Raw genomic sequence first — 19,576 nt, forward strand, 5'->3', positions numbered from 1 at the left:
TACGATTTATACAACTGCAATTTTAATAATCTTTTTAATAATAGCTTTATCAAATATAAAAGTATCGTCTATATTCGTTGACAATCCTGCCAGTTGGCTAAGTTGCGGAATGGATTTTCTCCGCAAGAGAGGGAGGATACAGTGTGTCGGCTAAAAGCATTTTTGCGTCGGCCATCATGGGGCTATCATCCACCATCGATTCGCTTTATTCATAACTTTCGTTGACCGTTACTGTAGTCGAGGATACTTTCTTTTTATCTATAGACTAGCTTTCATCATATTGACGTGTTGATAAAAGTGATTCAAGTAAATAAGTTAATATTTTTTGAGATAATAAAGGGAAATCCTAAAAATTAATATATTTTTGTAGAAAATTGCATATTTGTTGAGATATATGTTTTTGTGAAAACAGGAAAAGTGCTCGCTTAGAGAATTAAACATTACCATTTGTACACATATACATTAAAAACTTATATTAATAAAAAATCTTACATTAATTAATTAGTAATAACCAAACGAAAACAAAATATATATTAAGTAAAAAAGAATGTTATTTAGATATTTTATTATGCACACACACACATACGACAATATTCTTTAATCATAATATATTATATTTTAATATATCTGAAATAATAAAGGGAAATGTTTATAATGTTATAAATAAAGATTCTGTATTGTGAATACCTTGTGTGGTTTTATTAAAAAAAACAGATAAATTTCTATAGAAAATCTGAATGATTGATAATGATATGGTGGTTGATATTACTACGTTTTTTGGTAGATCGTTCGAAGTTTCGATAAAGATGCGTACGTCGCCGTTTAGAGTTCATTCAGAACGAGAATCTGTCCATTCAGAATGAGAATCGTGTCTTGTCAAGCAGCTTCTTTTCCATTGGACATCTTCGATAAAACCTAAACGATGTAGAAAAACCTTTCGTGGACTTTGCTTTGTTAGAGGTGTGAGATTACAAAGGAAGAGAAGGAAGGTGAAGGAGGCGATCGCGTGTTTTGTGTATTGGGACAATCCTGTGAGCCCCATGTCGATCTATTCGAGGAATCTACCGATGTTCTGCAGATGATCCGATGGACAATGTTACAGTTTAGGCCTTTACTTACCCGATCTTTTTGTCAATGCATGAACAGCTTTCAGCGATCAAGTTTTGCAAATACTTTCTGCTTGTTTCGGAAAAATCCGACTCGCGGAATTTTTAGATTCTATAATATTGATAGAAAGGTTGGCTATCTGTCAAACCATATTTTATAAAACTTAATATATAATAATATATAATAACCCATAGTTGCTAATATATCAACTTATAAATATCAATTTTTATTATTAATTTTTTTCTTTATCATATCATCCTTTATTATTATTAAATAGTACAGTTATTTAGGTTATACAATGTGTGAACTCTATTACTAAAAATACAATAAATATTTTATTTATATAGGAAACCGCGAGATTTTCAATATTATATACAAAGAGATTGTATTGTTACCCGCGACGTATTAAGACGTTTCGTGCATGCGACGATACAATTTCTAGCATTATAATTTTCTGTTTCGTCTAGAATAGCGCGGCACGATCACGAGAGATATTCGGGCAGACAAATCTGTCCTACGAATTGTTAGCACATGTCCGCGTATGCCGACAAAGCGGACGAAACTTTCCTGCTGGGTCGTTAAAGCTAGTGACGAATCTATCTTTCTGTCCTATCCGCATCTCAATTTTCTTGACAAACGTCGGAAATGCGGTCAAAAACTTGCCGTAGCAATTTGAGTGTATACCTTATAAAAATAGTTAAAAACTTAATGATAGATAGTAACGTTTATTGAAATTTAATGTAAGGTTTCTTACTGCCAACATTGTTATCCATATCTGTGTTTGTGAATGTTGGATTTAGCTATGCTAAAATACTTTTTCAGATTAATATCCATTTCTATCAATGTAATTTAATTTTGATCTCGATTTAATGAACTCTTTTTTTAGTTGTAAAAATTGGAGAAAGATGAAGTGCAAGTTGAACCGAGATTAAAGTTAATCTAAATTGATAGAAACGGGCATAAATGTAACAAAATGCATGGTAACGTTTTACGCACCACATTTCATAGATTTGTCTTTAAATTGCTATCCTGTAGTCTGTTTATCTTGTCATATATCTTCTAACATCATTTTTTTGTAAATAAGCAATTTATCATTCTCTTCGCAAAGAAGTGCGCTGCTACGCCAATGAACAAGTTAGCGCATCATTGTCGTGGGCGAGACTTCAGGACAGATCCTAATCTGTCGTGTAACCTAGTGAGAAGTCCCATTGTATCTTTCTCGTCCAGGTTCGTGCCCATCTTCCAAAAACTCACGTTAATGGTCCCCGGTAGCAAAGTAGCCATTATGACCATCAAGGATTCGTACCGCCTTGATTCCTTTTCATCGTCCTTTACCAAACTGTCCTGTTTCCCATTCGGTTATTGTAGACTGTCACACGAGTTTTTCAACTGCACTACGTGAACTAATGTATCAAGGTCCGATATTGAAAGTGATATATTCGTTTCCATTCATGTGCTTATATATGTGGATTTATTATATTTATATATATGAATCTACTTATCTAAATTATCTCTTTACTTCTTTTTTCTGATTTTATAAAAAATTCTTAATGCCAATATATTAATTTTCTTATGACTCTAATGTAGAAAACTTAAATTCCTTAATTAAATTCCAATTTCTAAAGTTTTATAACATACAATTGGAAATTTTATATAATTTTTTGTATTCAAAATACTAAAGCAATTTATATAAAGTAGAATATAATTAAATATGTGTGTGTGTGTATGTGTGTGCGTGTATAAACTGAAATCCGTACAAAAATAGCCGCAGAAATGCGCTTCGCGTTTTATAGATTTTAACTAAAGCTTAGAAATGAGGTGAAAGGATCACAAAAGAATAGGAAGATGGAGATTTAACTATAAATCGGAAAAGAGCGACGGTACGTGAATGAAAAGGATAAAGTGTCAAAGTGAACCAAATGTCTTGCGGTTCATCTGATGTTTTTGAAATCTGGTAGGATTATTTATAAACTGCATCTTAAAACTTCCTGTGTAGAAATTATATCGTTATTTAAAAAGACGTCTGACCAGGATTATTTACCTGCAGAACTAATCCTTATCCACCCGTGAGATTTATTGATTTTTGTGAATGCATACTAGTTGTACTTAAGACCAGCAGGTGGTGCAAGCCTACGGGTCAATTCATATTGCAAAAAGATACGAGAATGTCATTGATATTACTAATAATTATAAATTTTACTTGTCATAGAAATTATATTTTTCTACAATATGAAGAACTCATTAATGTATCTCAATTTTTAATCGAGAAAATTCAATCTGTATGAATTAAAAGAATAACACCAAGATAAAAGGAAAAGATTTTATATTAAATCTTCACAAACTGTACAATCACGGAACAATAATTATAGCTACATTAAGTCGTATTTGATTTAAAAAATGAGTCTTTTGTTAACTTGATGATCAATACAACTTGATGATCAATACAACTTTAATGGTCAAAATATTTTCGTAAATGGTGAAGACAACGGGTTCATGATAGAAGTGCAAAATGTATTTTACCACACGAGGTGAGGGTGACGAGGAGAATGTTCGTAGCTTCCCGTTGGCATAAATGGGGTGTCCAGGAACGACGCCGACGCATCGGGGTGAGACGCTTGGCCGGCCAAGCGTCGCGGGGCGTCGAGGCCGCGCGCTAGACAATTGAAAAAATCACTTGTCTCGCCCTAAAAGTAGGGATATTTCGTGGATGCTGGAACAGGAAGTCAGGGTAGACGCAAGGGCGATGAGAGGATGATATCCGTGAGCGACAGTCCGTTAAACGCAATGTTCCGAGTCCAAAACGTTGCGGGTTTCTCACCGCCACAAACGTACAGTACTTACGTGCCGTTTCGCGCGCGTGCACTGATCCAATTCAAAAAATAATTTTATCTCACTTACATTTACAATGAAATTGTACTAGCATAGAAATCAAATATTTTATTTTAATAAAAAAAAGTGCGAAAGTTGATTTTAAGTTTTTTCGTATTCACAATATAAACAAAATTTCTTTTCTTATCAGTATAAGGAAAATTTTATAATGTAATGTTTACGGGTGTTTTAGGTTCGCATAGCGGGCAGTGGAGTAAGAGGCTGGTTGGATGCATCTCACGAAACGAACAATTGGCTAAAATACATACGAAGTACGGCTAGCTCACACGCAGTGAATATGCGTCACGTACTTATCGGTGGTCAGGTAAGCACAATTCAATAATGGAGAATTTAGGGTAATTAAAGCTCGAAAATTAACAATGTAATATTTCGATATAAAATACAGCAAGAGAAACAGGATCTGTGAAGCTAGCACGACATTCTGTCTTGATATCAAAAAAATTACAACAGTAGCATTTTTCATAGTTCTACAGTTCCTTATAAAAATAAACAATAGTTCTGGATTTACAATATTAAAAAATAAAAAATAAAAATATGTCGCGCGTGCTAAATTCTTGAAGTTAGTACGACATATTTTCATTTTTAATTTTTTAGTATTGTAATTGTGATACTGTTGTAATTTTTTTAATATCGACAGAATGTCGTGTTAGCTTCACAGATCCAAGAACATGTATCTTTTCTGTTGTGCGGTATTATTAACTCTCTAAATTTAAGATATATCATAAAACAAGAAAAAAATTGTTGGCTAGAACAGCAAAAATAGACAACGTTAATAACCAATTAAAATCCACATTCGCCTATTTCGTAACCCACTTTAGAGCGGCGCAAAAACACGCGTACAGATTGGCGGTAAGATAATTTTGCAGAGTTATTGGTATCACTAATCGACATCTGCGATCTTCAGTTTCGATCCGAGTGCCTTGTACACACGCTTATAGAAAGAAATCTTTCACTTTTCTTCGCTTCTCGTGTGCGAGTGGCATGCACAAGTAATTATTCCGCATTAAAATTGTATTATATATTAATGAATACTAGAAATATATATACACACACACACTTGCAATTGATGATAATTTATAGGATATTAGAATAAGCACGGATTACATATACCAAATTAACTTATTCTGTTTAAATCAAATGCAAAAAGATTTTTTAAACTTTATCTTCATAATTTTTTATACTCGTATATTGAGAGTAATTTTAAAAATACTACGAAAAGATTAAACTGATCAGAATTGTTACATGATTGTAAAAAGAATAATCCCCTTTCACACATTTGGCAGCCACTCTCTGATTCACCCTGTTTAACTTTTGTACGCAACTGACACCCGATCGACAGTTGCAGTTAACAGGAAATAATAATTACACACTAAGCAGAATTTCAATTTATTGCACATATGTCATCGATTGTTAAAAAGCTTATTAGTACTTTACAAAATTATCATATAGTTTTTTACATTTAACCATTTACTTTAAATGACTGTCTTCCTGTGATACACACATAAACTGTTTTTAAGAGGATCTATTTGGATATAAAAAATGTCGTTTCTTGTTCGATAAAAATAAATAACTTTATTCATTTTTAAAAAATATTGGAATTTGTGTAATAATAAAATTAATTTCTGTAAATTTTAAATAGATTAAAAAAAATATTTGAAGTAATTTCTTAATAAAAATAAATATAGAAGACAAATTTTTGTTTCTAATCACATTTAAAAGCAATGTGTTCGTATTTGATTGGCCGAATAGACACATAAACGGAAATGATGGAGGTCACGGTGTCAATTTAGGGTCGAGCTTATGCTTCTGTCCATTTGGCTCTTTCTCTCTTTCTGTCTGTGAACCGTGGCACATGGTATTCTCGATGTTGTGGGCGCGACGTAAGCTACATGTATACAGGGTGTTTAGTTATTAAGTCACCCCACAGGGTCGTTTCTCTGACTTCCTATACGCCCTCTCGCAATCGCTGTGGGAATAGGGAACGCGACATTCTCTATCAGTGCCCTGCAGAATCGTTGTTGTAATGATACTTCGCAGGACCCTGTGACGACACTATAAAGATCGTTTCATGGCTTCCCAACGCTATCGAACTCCGTAGAATCGCATGCAGATTATAAGCCTCGTGTGAAGGAATTCTTTTTAATAAAATTGAGATGCGCCCAATCAACCGAAAAATCAATATTATCTACCATTTTTGGATTTTTGCTGCGATATTATAATATTAATTTAGTTGTATATAAATTAAGAAAGAATTATGCTGTTGTATAGTATATTGCTGTTTTTGTGCAATATGTTTGTGGTGAATCTCTTATCTTCAATTTAAAAGTGCAATTTTGTTAGAAAAATTTAATAAAATGTCATGTAACTAAGACAATTTTTTGCACATTTCTTATTTCGCAAAAATTACATTTAATAATAATTATATGTTATACATATATTAGTATTTAAATAGAAAAAAATAATATTATCATAATTTATAACCTTCACAAATTTACAATTGTGTGTGTGTGTGCCTTGCAAAATTCAATATTTATTTACAATTGCTAGCACTATAAAGGTAAAGAATTTTGAAATATTTGTGTTGTGTGTTGCTGAAAGATTTTAAGAATTAGCGTTATAAAATAACAATTCTGATGATAGATGGTGTATGAGGCTGTTCGCGACATCGCAGTGGGTGAAGAACTTCTTCTGGGCCTTCGGGAACCGCTTCAGCTGCAGGACATGTTGGGTGAGAATACAACCGAGGACAGAAGCGATCGAGAAACTGGTGAGCATCTATAAGTTACAAGAACCAGAAACAACTCCAGATTTATTTCTTTAGTCTTTCTACGAATAAAGCTTATCTGTTCAAGTAGTTTAGACAATACCGAAAGAAATTGTTTTAATTTACAATAGAGTTGAATAACATTTTTTTCTATCGTTTTGTACAAATAAATGTATAAACGTAACTTCTTTAACATCAATAAATTGGATGATATTGTTATTTAAAAACGTTAAAATATCATTAAACATTCCGTTTAATTCCGTTAAAGGCTAAACAAATAAGTCGAATTAACAATCCAAATAAAACAAAAAATAATGCACAGCATGTTTTATTCTTGAGGAGTAATGTCTACAAAAAATGAAAGAGAACCGAAAATACGATATAAAATAATATTCAGATGGCCGGCAAGATATCGGCGTTACGATCGTTTCGGCATGGCTTTACGACTTTCAGTGCCGATATACATCGCTCGATACACGTTAGCAGCTCGTGTGCGTACAATTACGCGTATGAACGCAAATGAATGGCAGGGGCAGGTGTTTTCCGAAACGACGAATCGGGGGCGGGCAGAGGGTAAATCGTGGATCGTTGTGTGCACGAGCTGCTCGTCATGCACCCTTGACTTTGGCGTGATTCACCTGGTCGGCCGTTGCGTATTAACCCCCGTCAGGTAATAAGCGCTGATTATTTGCAGATAGACGTGTTCGAGTCACATGTCTCCGTGCCCCGTGTCGCTTCGACTTTTGTCTAAAACCATCCTTTTTGTTCATCGCTGTATACGAACAAAACTACTGCGCGTATAGTTATGAAAATTAAAAATTATCTTTCATTTTTTATAATTAAAATTATTATTATTTGTTTATAAAATTGCATAAACTGATAATGTACACATTTGCATTGTATAATAAATGTAAAATGATTTTTTGAAGTCAACTTCTCAAAATTAATTTTAAACCTATTTTATTGTGTCCGTTTAATTTAGGTGATCGATCGTTGGATTTTATTGTGTGGACAATTGTGCCATTAATATATCTAGGATATATATTTACAAAGAAGGATAGCGTCTACGTGCCTCACTGCTCGACAATTATCTAGTTGTAACTTCTGCACGATGGTCAAAATCTGGATGATGACTTGGTAGGGTTGGAGGGTTATATGCGACACCCAGATGTCGCGACAATTAAAACCGGGCTTATTGTCGAAGTTCTGCCGTTACAGAGTCTACGGTTAATTCGCCTACAGTTTTTCATCGTAATTTTAGGAAATGTTCATAAAATGCGTCTTTGTGCGTGGAAGATACATCGTTCGTATTAATAGGTTTATTACTAAATTTTCCTTTGACAAAGCCAGTAAAGATAAGTTATTATTAGTCAAATGTCTTTCACATAAAAGTTTCTATCGAAAAGAAAACCGATATTTAACTTTACAAAAAGTTCAATGAAATTTGAAATAAATAACATTCTTCAATGTTTAACATATTTCTGATAAAAATATAATGAAATATATTTTTTAATGTAGAGTTCTACTTAAATTTTTTTCACTCGTACAGATGCATAAAAAGTAATAAATATGCATAAGAAAAAAATATCACATATTTTGTTTATTGTTCATTAACATACATACACCTATATAAAAATTTAATAAAATAAATTTTGTTAAATATTGAATTAAAAAAAAATTTTTTTTAAAAAAAGATAATAATATTGTTTCTATCAAATGAAATTATAAAGAAAAATGTGTTCCACATGTATTTATTTAAATAGAATAATAGATTCCAAAAGGGAGACGCAGTTTTATGAGATAGCTCTAACAGTCGAAAATTAGAGTGGTAATTAAGTCGCGAGTCTACCGATAATGTTACTTTCTTAAAATTAATTTTGAAATTAGGAACTTTATTTTTACGATAATGGACAGATTAGGTCGCGGAAGAAATTGCATGTATTTCCTTTACTTTATATTAATATCATAAATTCTCTGTAAAATAATTATTCTATTTTAGTCAATAATAAATATTAAAATTTAATATTTATGCAACAATTTATATTTACATAAGTTATCCGTAAATTTTACAATTACTTAATTCATTCTAAATTGTCAGAGAAGCATTAGATAATAATTATGATTATTGTTACCATCTATAATGATTCCGATTCTACATATCTTCTTGGTAGACATGTAATTTTATGCATTTAAAAGAGATTAATGTCGACTTTAAATGGCTTAAGAGTGGTACTGGCGTTAATCCAGTAAAGCCATTTTTATGAGGAAATCTCCTCCAGAGAGCAAGCTGGTGCGTGCAAGCAGGAATAATGATGTCAAACAAACGACGTACGCTCCGTATCAACCCTTGCGAAGGGCATCTGCGCCGCGTTTCTCCCTCGGACGGATCATTTTTTTCGCGGGGAAAGAGACGGGGAGCAAGGGAAAGCGAAGGAAAAAGATGCGAGGAATCATTTTAACACGCCTACGTGGGGTGCGCGTAGCGAGGCATTCAACTGGAGTTGTATGTTAACTTAATCTCGTAGACGTACAAACATATATATATATATATATATATATCTATACCAAATATTCACATTAAAAAATTTATATTCGCCTTCAATATTAATACTTTCAATAATAAAATGAGGATATAGAAATATTGGGGATATATATTAAATAAATTTTTTTTAATGTCATATTTTAATTAAGTTAGAAGAAAAGAAATTAACAAATATTAAAATAAGATATATACAAGTAATTGTAATTTATGATGATGATATAATATAATGTTTAATCAGTTAGAGGGAGAGAGAAAGAGAGGGGAGAGTCAGATAACTGTTTAATGTTATATCTGTGTGTTTCTCGACGATACGATACTTATGTTAACTGCAACATTATGACCTTTCCCAGACATTTTTGGACCTACCACGAATTGAGTTGAGGCAATATGGCAGATGCAATTGGGGTATTTACGATGACTTATGGCTGTGCTTATGACTTTCTGCGGTGCTTGTTTTTTTATTGCCATTTTCCCTTTTTTTTTGCGACAGAGAAATGCGTTTGTATCATCGGCGTGTTTTCCGACAGCTCTATTAGGGCAGCGGATAATTTATAGCCAACTATTGTCGATTAACACGCGCATAACCAGGTCTCAGGGATGACCGAAAAAAAGGGCACGGGTCAGAATGAGAAAAAAGGGGTATACGCGCGCATACAAAAGGGCACGCGACACTCTTTCCTGAGGGGGTGGTGTACTCCGAGGTAGGGAGGTGCGTGTGACATGTTACAACCCCATCTGATTCATCGGACTAATGACACATTTATTTGACGTTTGATTCCAAATCGCTACGGTCGCGTGCGACAAATTTTTATTGAAAGATGCAAGCAGATATCGATTTTCCGTTTATTTCATTAAAGGAAAAATATTTTTTTCTTTTAGTTAAATTGTTGAATGTAAAAATGTATGTGTATCATAAAACTTTTATTATTTTAGATTAAGAAAGCGCTTATACAAAATCGTGTATTGTATGAATTTAGCTCAACAAGGATTTATTTCAGTTTCCTTATATTATATCATTTAATACTAAGATTTTAGAAAAGAAAAATTACATATGTAACTTTGTAGATTATATTCATAAAAAATAATTTATGTCGTTTTCGCAGTGATTGCAAGACAAACACGCGATTAACATAATATTTTTAACCGTCTCCATAAATTAAAAAAAAAAACAATTGTTTGATAAAAATGTGTTAATTCAGTCTCATTAAGCTTATAATTTCAATTAAATAAAAAGAAATATTTTCATAATTAAATTGATTTAAAATTTATAGAAACAGGAGAATGTAATAGAGTACCAATACTCTTCTTTTCTCTCATAGATAGAAGAGAGAAAATAGATTTATTTCGATATATTTATTGATTTATTTTAATGATGTTGTTTAAATTGTGGACGTCACGATGCAGCAAGAACATTGATTTCCGTTACTTTTTCCCATGCAACTGCCAACTGACTACTCGACCGCGGGGGGTGTTACCAGTGGATCCCACCTGTTGACTTTCCGCAACGTGACTTTGCTACTCCTTCTACGCGATTAACATAATACTTTTAACCGTCTCCATAAATTTTAGAAAAACGATTGTTTGATAATATGCAATATACTTAATTACAATCTTTCTTTCAGAGCTATGTGTGGAATTCTTATAACGAAAATATTAAGAAAAAGATAATTATGTTTATTATGCTGTATTTATAATTTATTTTTATATTATATATATTGATTGACGGAAAGTTATTTTCTCTTATTTATGTACCTTATATATAAATTATTCATGTGAAAATTTTGTAGTGCTAATTGCACCAGAAAAACTTTACATATATTAAAAAATTGTTTTTAAGATAAATTCGATTTTCTTTTATGTCCTTTCTATTTTATTCAAATCAGTATTTTTTAAATTATATTATCATATTTGAATATTATTTTATATCGATTTCTTGAGTACATTCTTATTTGTTAGTTATTATATTAATTTGTTTTTTTTTATTTAAATCGTTTTCTCACAATACTGCGTTCCACTCCCAACGACTATCCAGAGGGTAACGGAGGTCGACCGCATCTTTCATTGTCTAAATTCACGGCGTGCCGCTACGAATTAGTCGTGGAGAGAGAAGCGATTAACGTACTATAGGGGGTTAGCATGGCGTTGGGCGTAGTTGGTGGTACGGGGGTTGTGCCCGGTTCCCATGAAGGTCCGTTGGGGGCCATCACTCGACCATATGGTCGGAACAAGTGTAGCGGCAGATTTAAATAACCGTTGGAGGTCGGATACCGTTTAAATTTGAGCGAAATCTCACTTATACTCGTAATACAAGGAGATTAAAATAATTTTTCAAAATTAACTTTTAATTTTTATAAGGACACAATCTGCTTTATTAAATTCCTTTAATTATTATTATTAATTATGTCTACTTTTATGTTTTTAAATATTTGTACACAGACAAATAATCAATGTAGATAAGTAAATTTTTGCACACAATTACTTAATATATTTATGCGTCGTACTTCGCCAGCATTTATGTTGTTCAATCGTTAATAATCGTATTTTGTCTCCTTCATGGGTTTCTGATTTTACCTGCCGTTGCGCTCTGATATTCGGGGGTGAAATGCCGCTGGGGGCTGTCGGGACTTACCTGCGATTGGCTAGTCTCCAACGTCGCTTGTACCAATAGCAAGCGATTCTGGACACTCCCGTTTGCGTTTGCAGTTACTGAACGGTATACCCCTAACTAACGAAAACATCATTGTGTCTATTGTCTTCGCGATCGCTTGTGTGTCGGATCGTACTTGTTGAAAAGGAAGAGGTGACAGTGTAGTGAAATAACTTGAACTGCGTTATACCTAAATCTATTTGATTTTATAAGCGTGTTATAATAGACGGTAAATGTTAATCAATATTTGGCAGAGAGATCCATTAACTGGATGGTAAATATTTTATAAAATGATACCTATTTTTATTTAATAAATTATTTTATTTATTTTATTGAAACAACTATTAGAAATTGTCGTACGTTTTAAATTAATTTATAATGAAAAAGCGATATGCGATTTTGATTACCTGAATTCCGAGAATAAATGTAATTCATGTTAAAATCACGTTTAAACTAATTCCGTATCAAATTAATTAATAAAAATGAATCAATATTAGTGCAAATTTGTACACGAAAATTATTTAACAGCACCAAAAGCGTATAATTACGTAAATATTGTAATACTAATTGAGTAGTTTGGCATGAACTTTACGAGTTTGTCGAAAATTATTTTCACTATTTCTATAAAACTAGTTAAAATAGTTAAATCAACGTCGAATTCTATAGAACATCGATGTCTTCGTTATAAAGATCAAGCGATACTGCTGTTTTAATTTAATAATTCAGAAACAATCCATGAGTCCACTTGTCACGCCACTCCTGTGTCCCTCGCGCGGTTCTGGATCACGTAATTTGCCCACACCATGATACATCACGTATCATCGTTTGCAAGGGGTTGCAATTTATAGAGCTATACGACTACTCTCACATATATACACATACACAAATCGCGAGAAAATTGCGAGTTTTACTCACGCTATCACTGGCGTGTCGAGAACACTTGTAATCTGCGTTATCGTATTCGTCATTTACAGCCTCTCAGCACAGTGGAACTGTCGATGAGGACAAAGAAGACGAAGAGGAAGGAGAAACGAGGTGTACTGTCTGTGACAAGCCATTCCAAGATATCGAATTGTAAGCTCTCTTACGCTATGATTGTTTTATTTCTCTAAATAGATCAGAAAAAACAAGCAAAGATAATTTTTTATTTGAATCCCGTAAAAAGATATATTAGAGACACTATATACAAGTACATAAAAGAAGTACCAAGTATTTATATGTTTTATTTATTATTAAAATAATTATTTATGAAAGATTCAAAACAATCTGTTTTTTTTTTCATTTCACATAGAGAGAAATATTGTGCTTTAATAATATTAATATTTAAAAAATGAAAAAATAATTTCTAGGTTCCAAAGGCTAATGAGCCAAATTGGTTCTATACGTTAGAATGTATAAAAACAAAATATAAATTAAAATAAAAGTGGATATTATATGTAATAATTGTTATTTCACATTTCGATAATATCTCGGAGACATTATTGTACACGTGCGATAATTAAAATTTGCATTTCTGTTTGTTCAACATTACTATATTTTTATGTTATTAATTTCCTCAGTGCTCAGAGGATGACCTTATTATACAGGTTGAAACAGGTTTCGTTATAATTTGGCTTTTATTTTAATTTATATTCTGTTTTTAATATACATAAACTACACTTTGAAAAAGATTGGCTACTGCAGCAAATTAGATGGTAAAATATGGTATAGCATTTTTAATTGGTTGCAGCAGCCAATTTTTGGTTGCTTTATCCTATCCGTAATGTCAATACAGGATTTCAATAAGTCAATGGAACCAAAATTAGCTGTTGCAACCAATTAAAAATGTTATGTCATATTCAGCCATCAATCTTTTCTTTCAGTGTAACACGTATAACTAACTCGGCTCATTAGTCTCTTTATTATCTTTGACTATTATTATATATTTATATTTATATTTAGTTATTAATATATTGATGCCAAATTTACTCTCATTTAATGCTGATGTTATTTTATACATTATTTAAGCACATTCAAATTTTTATGATTTGTTGGTGTTTAAATATTATAATTTTATTACTAAATTGAAGACAGAGCAATTGTTTTCATTTATCGTACAGTTGCACGTATCCTATAAAAATTCTATAATCATGAAACTTCTTTATTATCACATTTTCATGCATTTCATTATCTAAAGATTATTATCGTTGGCGCGACGATACACAAAGCGCGACTCATCAAGGATTCATGGCACATCATTATACGCTTTTCAAATCAGATGTGCGACGATTATGTGCTCAGTAAAGCGACACGCCGGATCGAAATCGAAAGATAACAGCTCGACCGACATTAAAGCGCTTGCCGCGTCCGTCGATTTTCATCATCAATTATTAATTAATCGATGGAATTCAGAGAGTGGGTGCCACGTAATCGCCTTCAAATCTCGGGGTTAGTAATTCGCGTTCGCGAAAGCCTTTTGTCACGCGAACGACTTCAAGAGTGCTCTTTGGAGACCTGAGCATTTTGAGACTCCTTGGTCGATTGAAAATGATGCTTAGTCAGCCTTCTTTCTGTCTCGCGGCCACGTCATTGTCTTTAATTAGAAAATAATTAGCATAAAGTTACGGAAAATAATGTTAAATATATATGTTTTATAAATTATTTAAATGTATCCAAATCTTATGATTTTTCGTGAGTAGGAATCATAATTTTGTCACTAAATATTTCATATCTCATTAATTGCAAACTTTATCAAACATTATACATTTTAAATAAATATATTAGTATTTCGTATTTGTAAATAGTATATAGTCTTCACAATTAAATGTTTTTTCTTCACTAATGAATTTTTACCGATATCTTGTGACTGAAAATAATATAGGTATTGTTTTTTCTCACGTTTGCTCTTTTTGATGGTGATGAGTTTGTGTTGCTCTTTTGTTCAAAACTTGGTTATCTTCTATTTACAATCAATTTTATTTATTTTAAAATATATAATACATTTCTTTTATAATCAGCAAAAAAAATTTATGTTATTAAACATAAGTCAAAGAATAGACATATTAAAGTGTCGAGTAAAGTTATCTGTCCTCGTTCTTGTTTCTATGTCGATATTTCGATATCTATACAGTTCTCGTTCTCTCAGTCGAGATCAAACCGCATTCCCTGACGCGGCAGATTCACCTGTTGTGGGGCGTTAAACCCTTCACCGGGATTCATAATCGGACGCGCTAGAGCCACCCCCTTATGCATCATCGAAGGCGTCGCGTGCTCGTAGCTCATCTAGCGTAGCGCACGGTCTTGGCACCATGAAGGCACTATCTCACCACGAATGGGTTTCACACGGCGCGTGTGTTCGGGGGTGTAAAATCAATGCTGTGGCACACCATCCCGTGTGACGATAACCCGTGTGCCTACTACGTGACAATCCCCTTGGAACGGCTTTTCTTCGTGACGGCGTGTGTTCGTGCGCGACGACCGCCCTCTTCTTCATGGGTGTGCGACCGTTATTGCAAAGCCGGCTCGCCACTGTGCAGTCGAAGTCACTTAGTCATCATCTAAGACTGCGCTCGACACAATCTTTGTCGGTGCAGGTTGGTTACTGTATTACATCCTGCTTGCCCGATGTGGTTCTTTGATTAAATATCGTTAAACTTCGCGGACGAGGTATAAAGAATAATGCTCAACGATATTTTCACATGGTGGTAACAATTATTGTCATTCCGTCAAATATTTAATCTAAAATTTTTGAATTTTTGAAAATATTAATTATGAAAACACTAGTATTCGCTCTTCTTTAAAATTATACGTGGTATAATAAAATTATATGTACCATGCTTATTACGAGCTCCAGCTCTCATCTTTTTAAAAAAATATTTTACTGCTTATAACGCAGCGAATGAAATATTTGCATCTGTTATTTCCAGATTGGATAGCCACCTGGTGACTTGTCACAGATACCCAGCGGAACAGCACCGTTGCGACAGCTGTCCTCGCGCTTACGCTTGGCGGCCGCTTCTGGTGCGGCATCGTGCTATCGTTCACGGTGATCTCAGGAACTATCCCTGCGAGAATTGTCCGAAGGTAAGCTTCAAATTCGTGCTTTATTTATCGAAACCGGACAATATCTTTTGATCCAGTAGCATCTTCTAGTATCGCTAAAAGTCGAACATTCGGCAGGTCTTCACGGACCCATCAAACCTACAACGTCATATCAGAACGCATCACGTGGGAGCGAGGAGCCACGCTTGCACGGAGTGCGGCAAGACCTTTGCGACTAGTTCCGGCCTGAAGCAGCACACTCACATTCACAGCAGCGTGAAACCCTTTCAGTGCGAGGTCTGTTTTAAGGCGTACACGCAGTTTTCCAATTTATGCCGACACAAACGCATGCATGCTGACTGTCGCATGCAGATCAAGTGTGGTAAATGCGGACAGTCCTTCAGCACGGTAACATCATTATCGAAACATAAGCGATTTTGTGATTCCACGACTCCAACCGGTCCACCTGGAACCATGCCTCAATTACCGACGCCAGCAACAAGCCCTTTTCTGGTGTACCCACGGCCTCCCGTAAGCTTACCAGGTGGTTTACCTTTTTATCCGCCTAGTCTGATGGGTCCCTATCCAGGAATTTTCCCAAATGCTCCGAATTTTTTAAACACACCTCTACTTTTTCCGCCGAAAATTGAAGAGGCCGAAAAGAGAAGCGACAGTCCCAAGAAGGAACGTTTTACTCCACCGAGAATATTGTCGCAACACAATAAGGTCTCTCCTTCCACTGCGGAGGAAGCCACTTCTACGTTTAGGCCATCTCCGGCTAGACCTCCGGTTCAACCGACGCCGGAGAGTGACGATGATCTATCAAAGAGAAAAGAAGCTGCTAGAAATAATGAACGAAAAATAGAAACCGAAAGCACCTCGAAGGAGGAGACGACCGAGCAACCATTGGATTTAAGGGTACAGACTAAGAAGCAAGATGCGATTTCGAAGGTTGCGTATAGAAAAAGCCGCACACCGTCCCCAGCACCAATACCGATGCAGGAAACGCCCGCACCTCCCGATCCTCCGAAACCGGAAGAGGATACCGTTGCGCCACCGTTGATGGAGCTCGAGTCTAAAGACGTTCAAGGAAGTAGTCCGCACTTGAGGACTAGCTTGCCAATCGAACAACCACCGACCAACACACCGCCTCACATGGCTTATCCTAGACCGATACATCCGATGTTTCTCGAAACTATGTATCGCAGTCCAGCGGGAACCTTTCCAGGATTTCCTAGCGCACCACCACCTCCAGGCGGAGCTACCCCAGAATCTAGGCTGATACCTCCACTTCCACCCTTTGCTCCACCGCGCGGGCTTCCTTTTTTAGGCTCGCTTATGAACGGGCTCAGCGGCGCTAGGCCAGGAGCAGGATTCGACCTGCTTGCCCGGCCGCCGCTGAGTGCGTTCCCTGGTGTGAAACCGTTCCAAGAAGCCGTGATGTCGCCCCATCATCATCATCATCATCACCATCATCATCACGTCCACGGCAAGATGAAGGATCGATACTCCTGTAAATTTTGTGGCAAAGTGTTCCCCCGCTCGGCCAATTTAACAAGGCATCTGAGGACTCATACCGGTGAGCAACCGTACAAGTGCAAGTACTGTGAGAGGTCTTTCAGCATCTCGAGCAATCTGCAGAGACATGTTAGAAACATCCATGACAAGCAACGACCGTTCAAGTGCCCGCTTTGCGAAAGATGTTTCGGACAGCAGACCAATCTGGACAGACATCTGAAAAAGCACGAGGCCGATGACGGTAGCGGAGTGGTATCAGTCGCCGACTCGCCTGGGAGCAGCAACGAGAACGAGCGGGAGGACACCTACTTCGACGAGATCAGGTCCTTCATGGGCAAGGTCACTTATGGCAGTGAGAGTGGCTACGGGTCATTGCCGCATCATCCAGCCTATATTCCCAATCGCTTGCACGAGATAAACGAGTCTAAGATGGAGGTCGAATATGACGAAGACGAGGACAGCGAAGAAGGTGTGTCCCCTTTGGAGGAGACAGACGGACTATCGCCGATCGAGGTCAAGGAATCCCCATCGCCCTCGCAGTATGACCTGAAGCTGAGAGAAAAGCAGGAGATGCTCAATAATAATACCGCCGAACCGGTGATCGAGATTTCGACATAGCCCAGAAGTCAGTCAGGGTGATCTACGCGGTCGCTTCGAAAGACGAGGAGTACCCGTTTTTATTAATGTACAGAACTATTGTGGGATATACGTTCGTCTTAGAACTCTCGATTGTAACGGCGTTTCTTCGGAAATATCACGTCAATGCAAGATTACTTAGCTTAGAACGATCCGCGTATCTCGACTTTGCAGAATATCAACCATTTGCTTCTACAAAGCGAACAATTCTCGAGTATAATCGGGTTATTCTCCGTGATCATATTGTGACGCGATACCGTAAATGAAAGACAGCTTATAATGATAATTATAATTACACATTGATATATCCTTACCGGAATTTTTCAGAAGGAATTTAGTAAACCCCATTATACTTGTAAAACAGGTGCTCTGTAAAAAAAAAAAAAAACGTAAAGAAGTCGACGAACAGAAAAGTCCTCAAAGATCCTTGTTACGCTATCCTTTTTTTACACTTCATATTTGTTTGCACTGGAAAAATGTATTGTAAAAATCAACGAATGGACCATTTAGTCCCCTTCTTACACATGCATGTCACAAACTCTTCTATAGTCTAGTTAATATAGTTTCTACAGACTCGTTATAAATGTAAACGCGCACGAAATTCAATATTATCCCAATTCCACCTCTCTTTGTCCTTAGCAACGATTAGACGAAGCGCGTATCCCAGTAATATTATTTATTGCTATTATTATAAATATATAAAGTTAATTTATCGTTATTATTGCACTGTCGCTTGGCAAAAGGATCGTACGTCATAAGCGAGAACAATCAAAGCGTCTCTGCGAAGCTCTGTGAATTGTTAAATGGCTTGCGATGTGTATTTATCTCGACCTAATTACCGATGTTTTTAAATCTTAAAATACCTATATATGTGCGCGCTATTTTTGATTCATTTATTTTTGAACAACACAGTGTTAGTTGCATCGCATTTACAATGCGAACATTTTTCGAGAGTTCGAAATTAGATTATAAAATTCCTATTATAAATAATCGATTCAATCAGTTCGAATTTTGAAGACTTACCCCGAGATTGTTGGATTTTGTTAGAATACAGTTGAACGAAATGACATATTATAGGAGAAAAAATTCCATTTGTTGAATGCAGGATCTAGCTGTGAGGATCTGCGAGATTTAAGAAAAATACATTTTCGCATCGTGTTCGTGTATCAAAAATGATGTATGTTAGTCCACGAAGCCAAAGCGACGAGGAAAAGAAATTAACTTAATTAACGCAACTCGCGTGTAATCACTTACTATGCGCGTTTGCGACAGTGTGTATAATTAAATAATTGGGAGGCAACAAAATCCTTATAAAAAAGAAAATTGTACAAATTTCCACAATTAGGTGATATAACATTTGTAAAGATAAAAGAAAGAAGTTTCAACGCGATTTTTATTAATATATAAATATGATTATAGAACGATTCTTTTCTTGCGGATAGGCAAGACAGAA

The 19,576-nt window shown here is 35.1% G+C and overlaps 1 protein-coding gene across 1 annotated transcript in view; it reads left to right on the forward strand.

The window, feature by feature from the left end:
- The window catches only part of LOC108774952 (PR domain zinc finger protein 16), a 36,178-nt gene extending 17,182 nt beyond the window's left edge, over positions 1-18,996 (forward strand). Inside the window, exons 4-9 of the mRNA XM_018541202.1 lie at positions 4,169-4,300; positions 6,637-6,763; positions 12,924-13,023; positions 15,855-16,011; positions 16,093-16,906; positions 16,964-18,996. Coding sequence (XP_018396704.1) covers positions 4,169-4,300; positions 6,637-6,763; positions 12,924-13,023; positions 15,855-16,011; positions 16,093-16,906; positions 16,964-18,105 — 2,472 coding nt within the window. The 3' untranslated portion in view covers positions 18,106-18,996. The remainder of the gene's footprint in view (positions 1-4,168; positions 4,301-6,636; positions 6,764-12,923; positions 13,024-15,854; positions 16,012-16,092; positions 16,907-16,963) is intronic.
- The last annotated feature ends 580 nt before the right edge of the window (positions 18,997-19,576 follow it).

The sequence above is a fragment of the Cyphomyrmex costatus genome, unplaced genomic scaffold (assembly GCF_001594065.2).
Source record: "Cyphomyrmex costatus isolate MS0001 unplaced genomic scaffold, Ccosl1.0 scaffold28, whole genome shotgun sequence".
Lineage (NCBI taxonomy): Eukaryota > Metazoa > Arthropoda > Insecta > Hymenoptera > Formicidae > Cyphomyrmex > Cyphomyrmex costatus.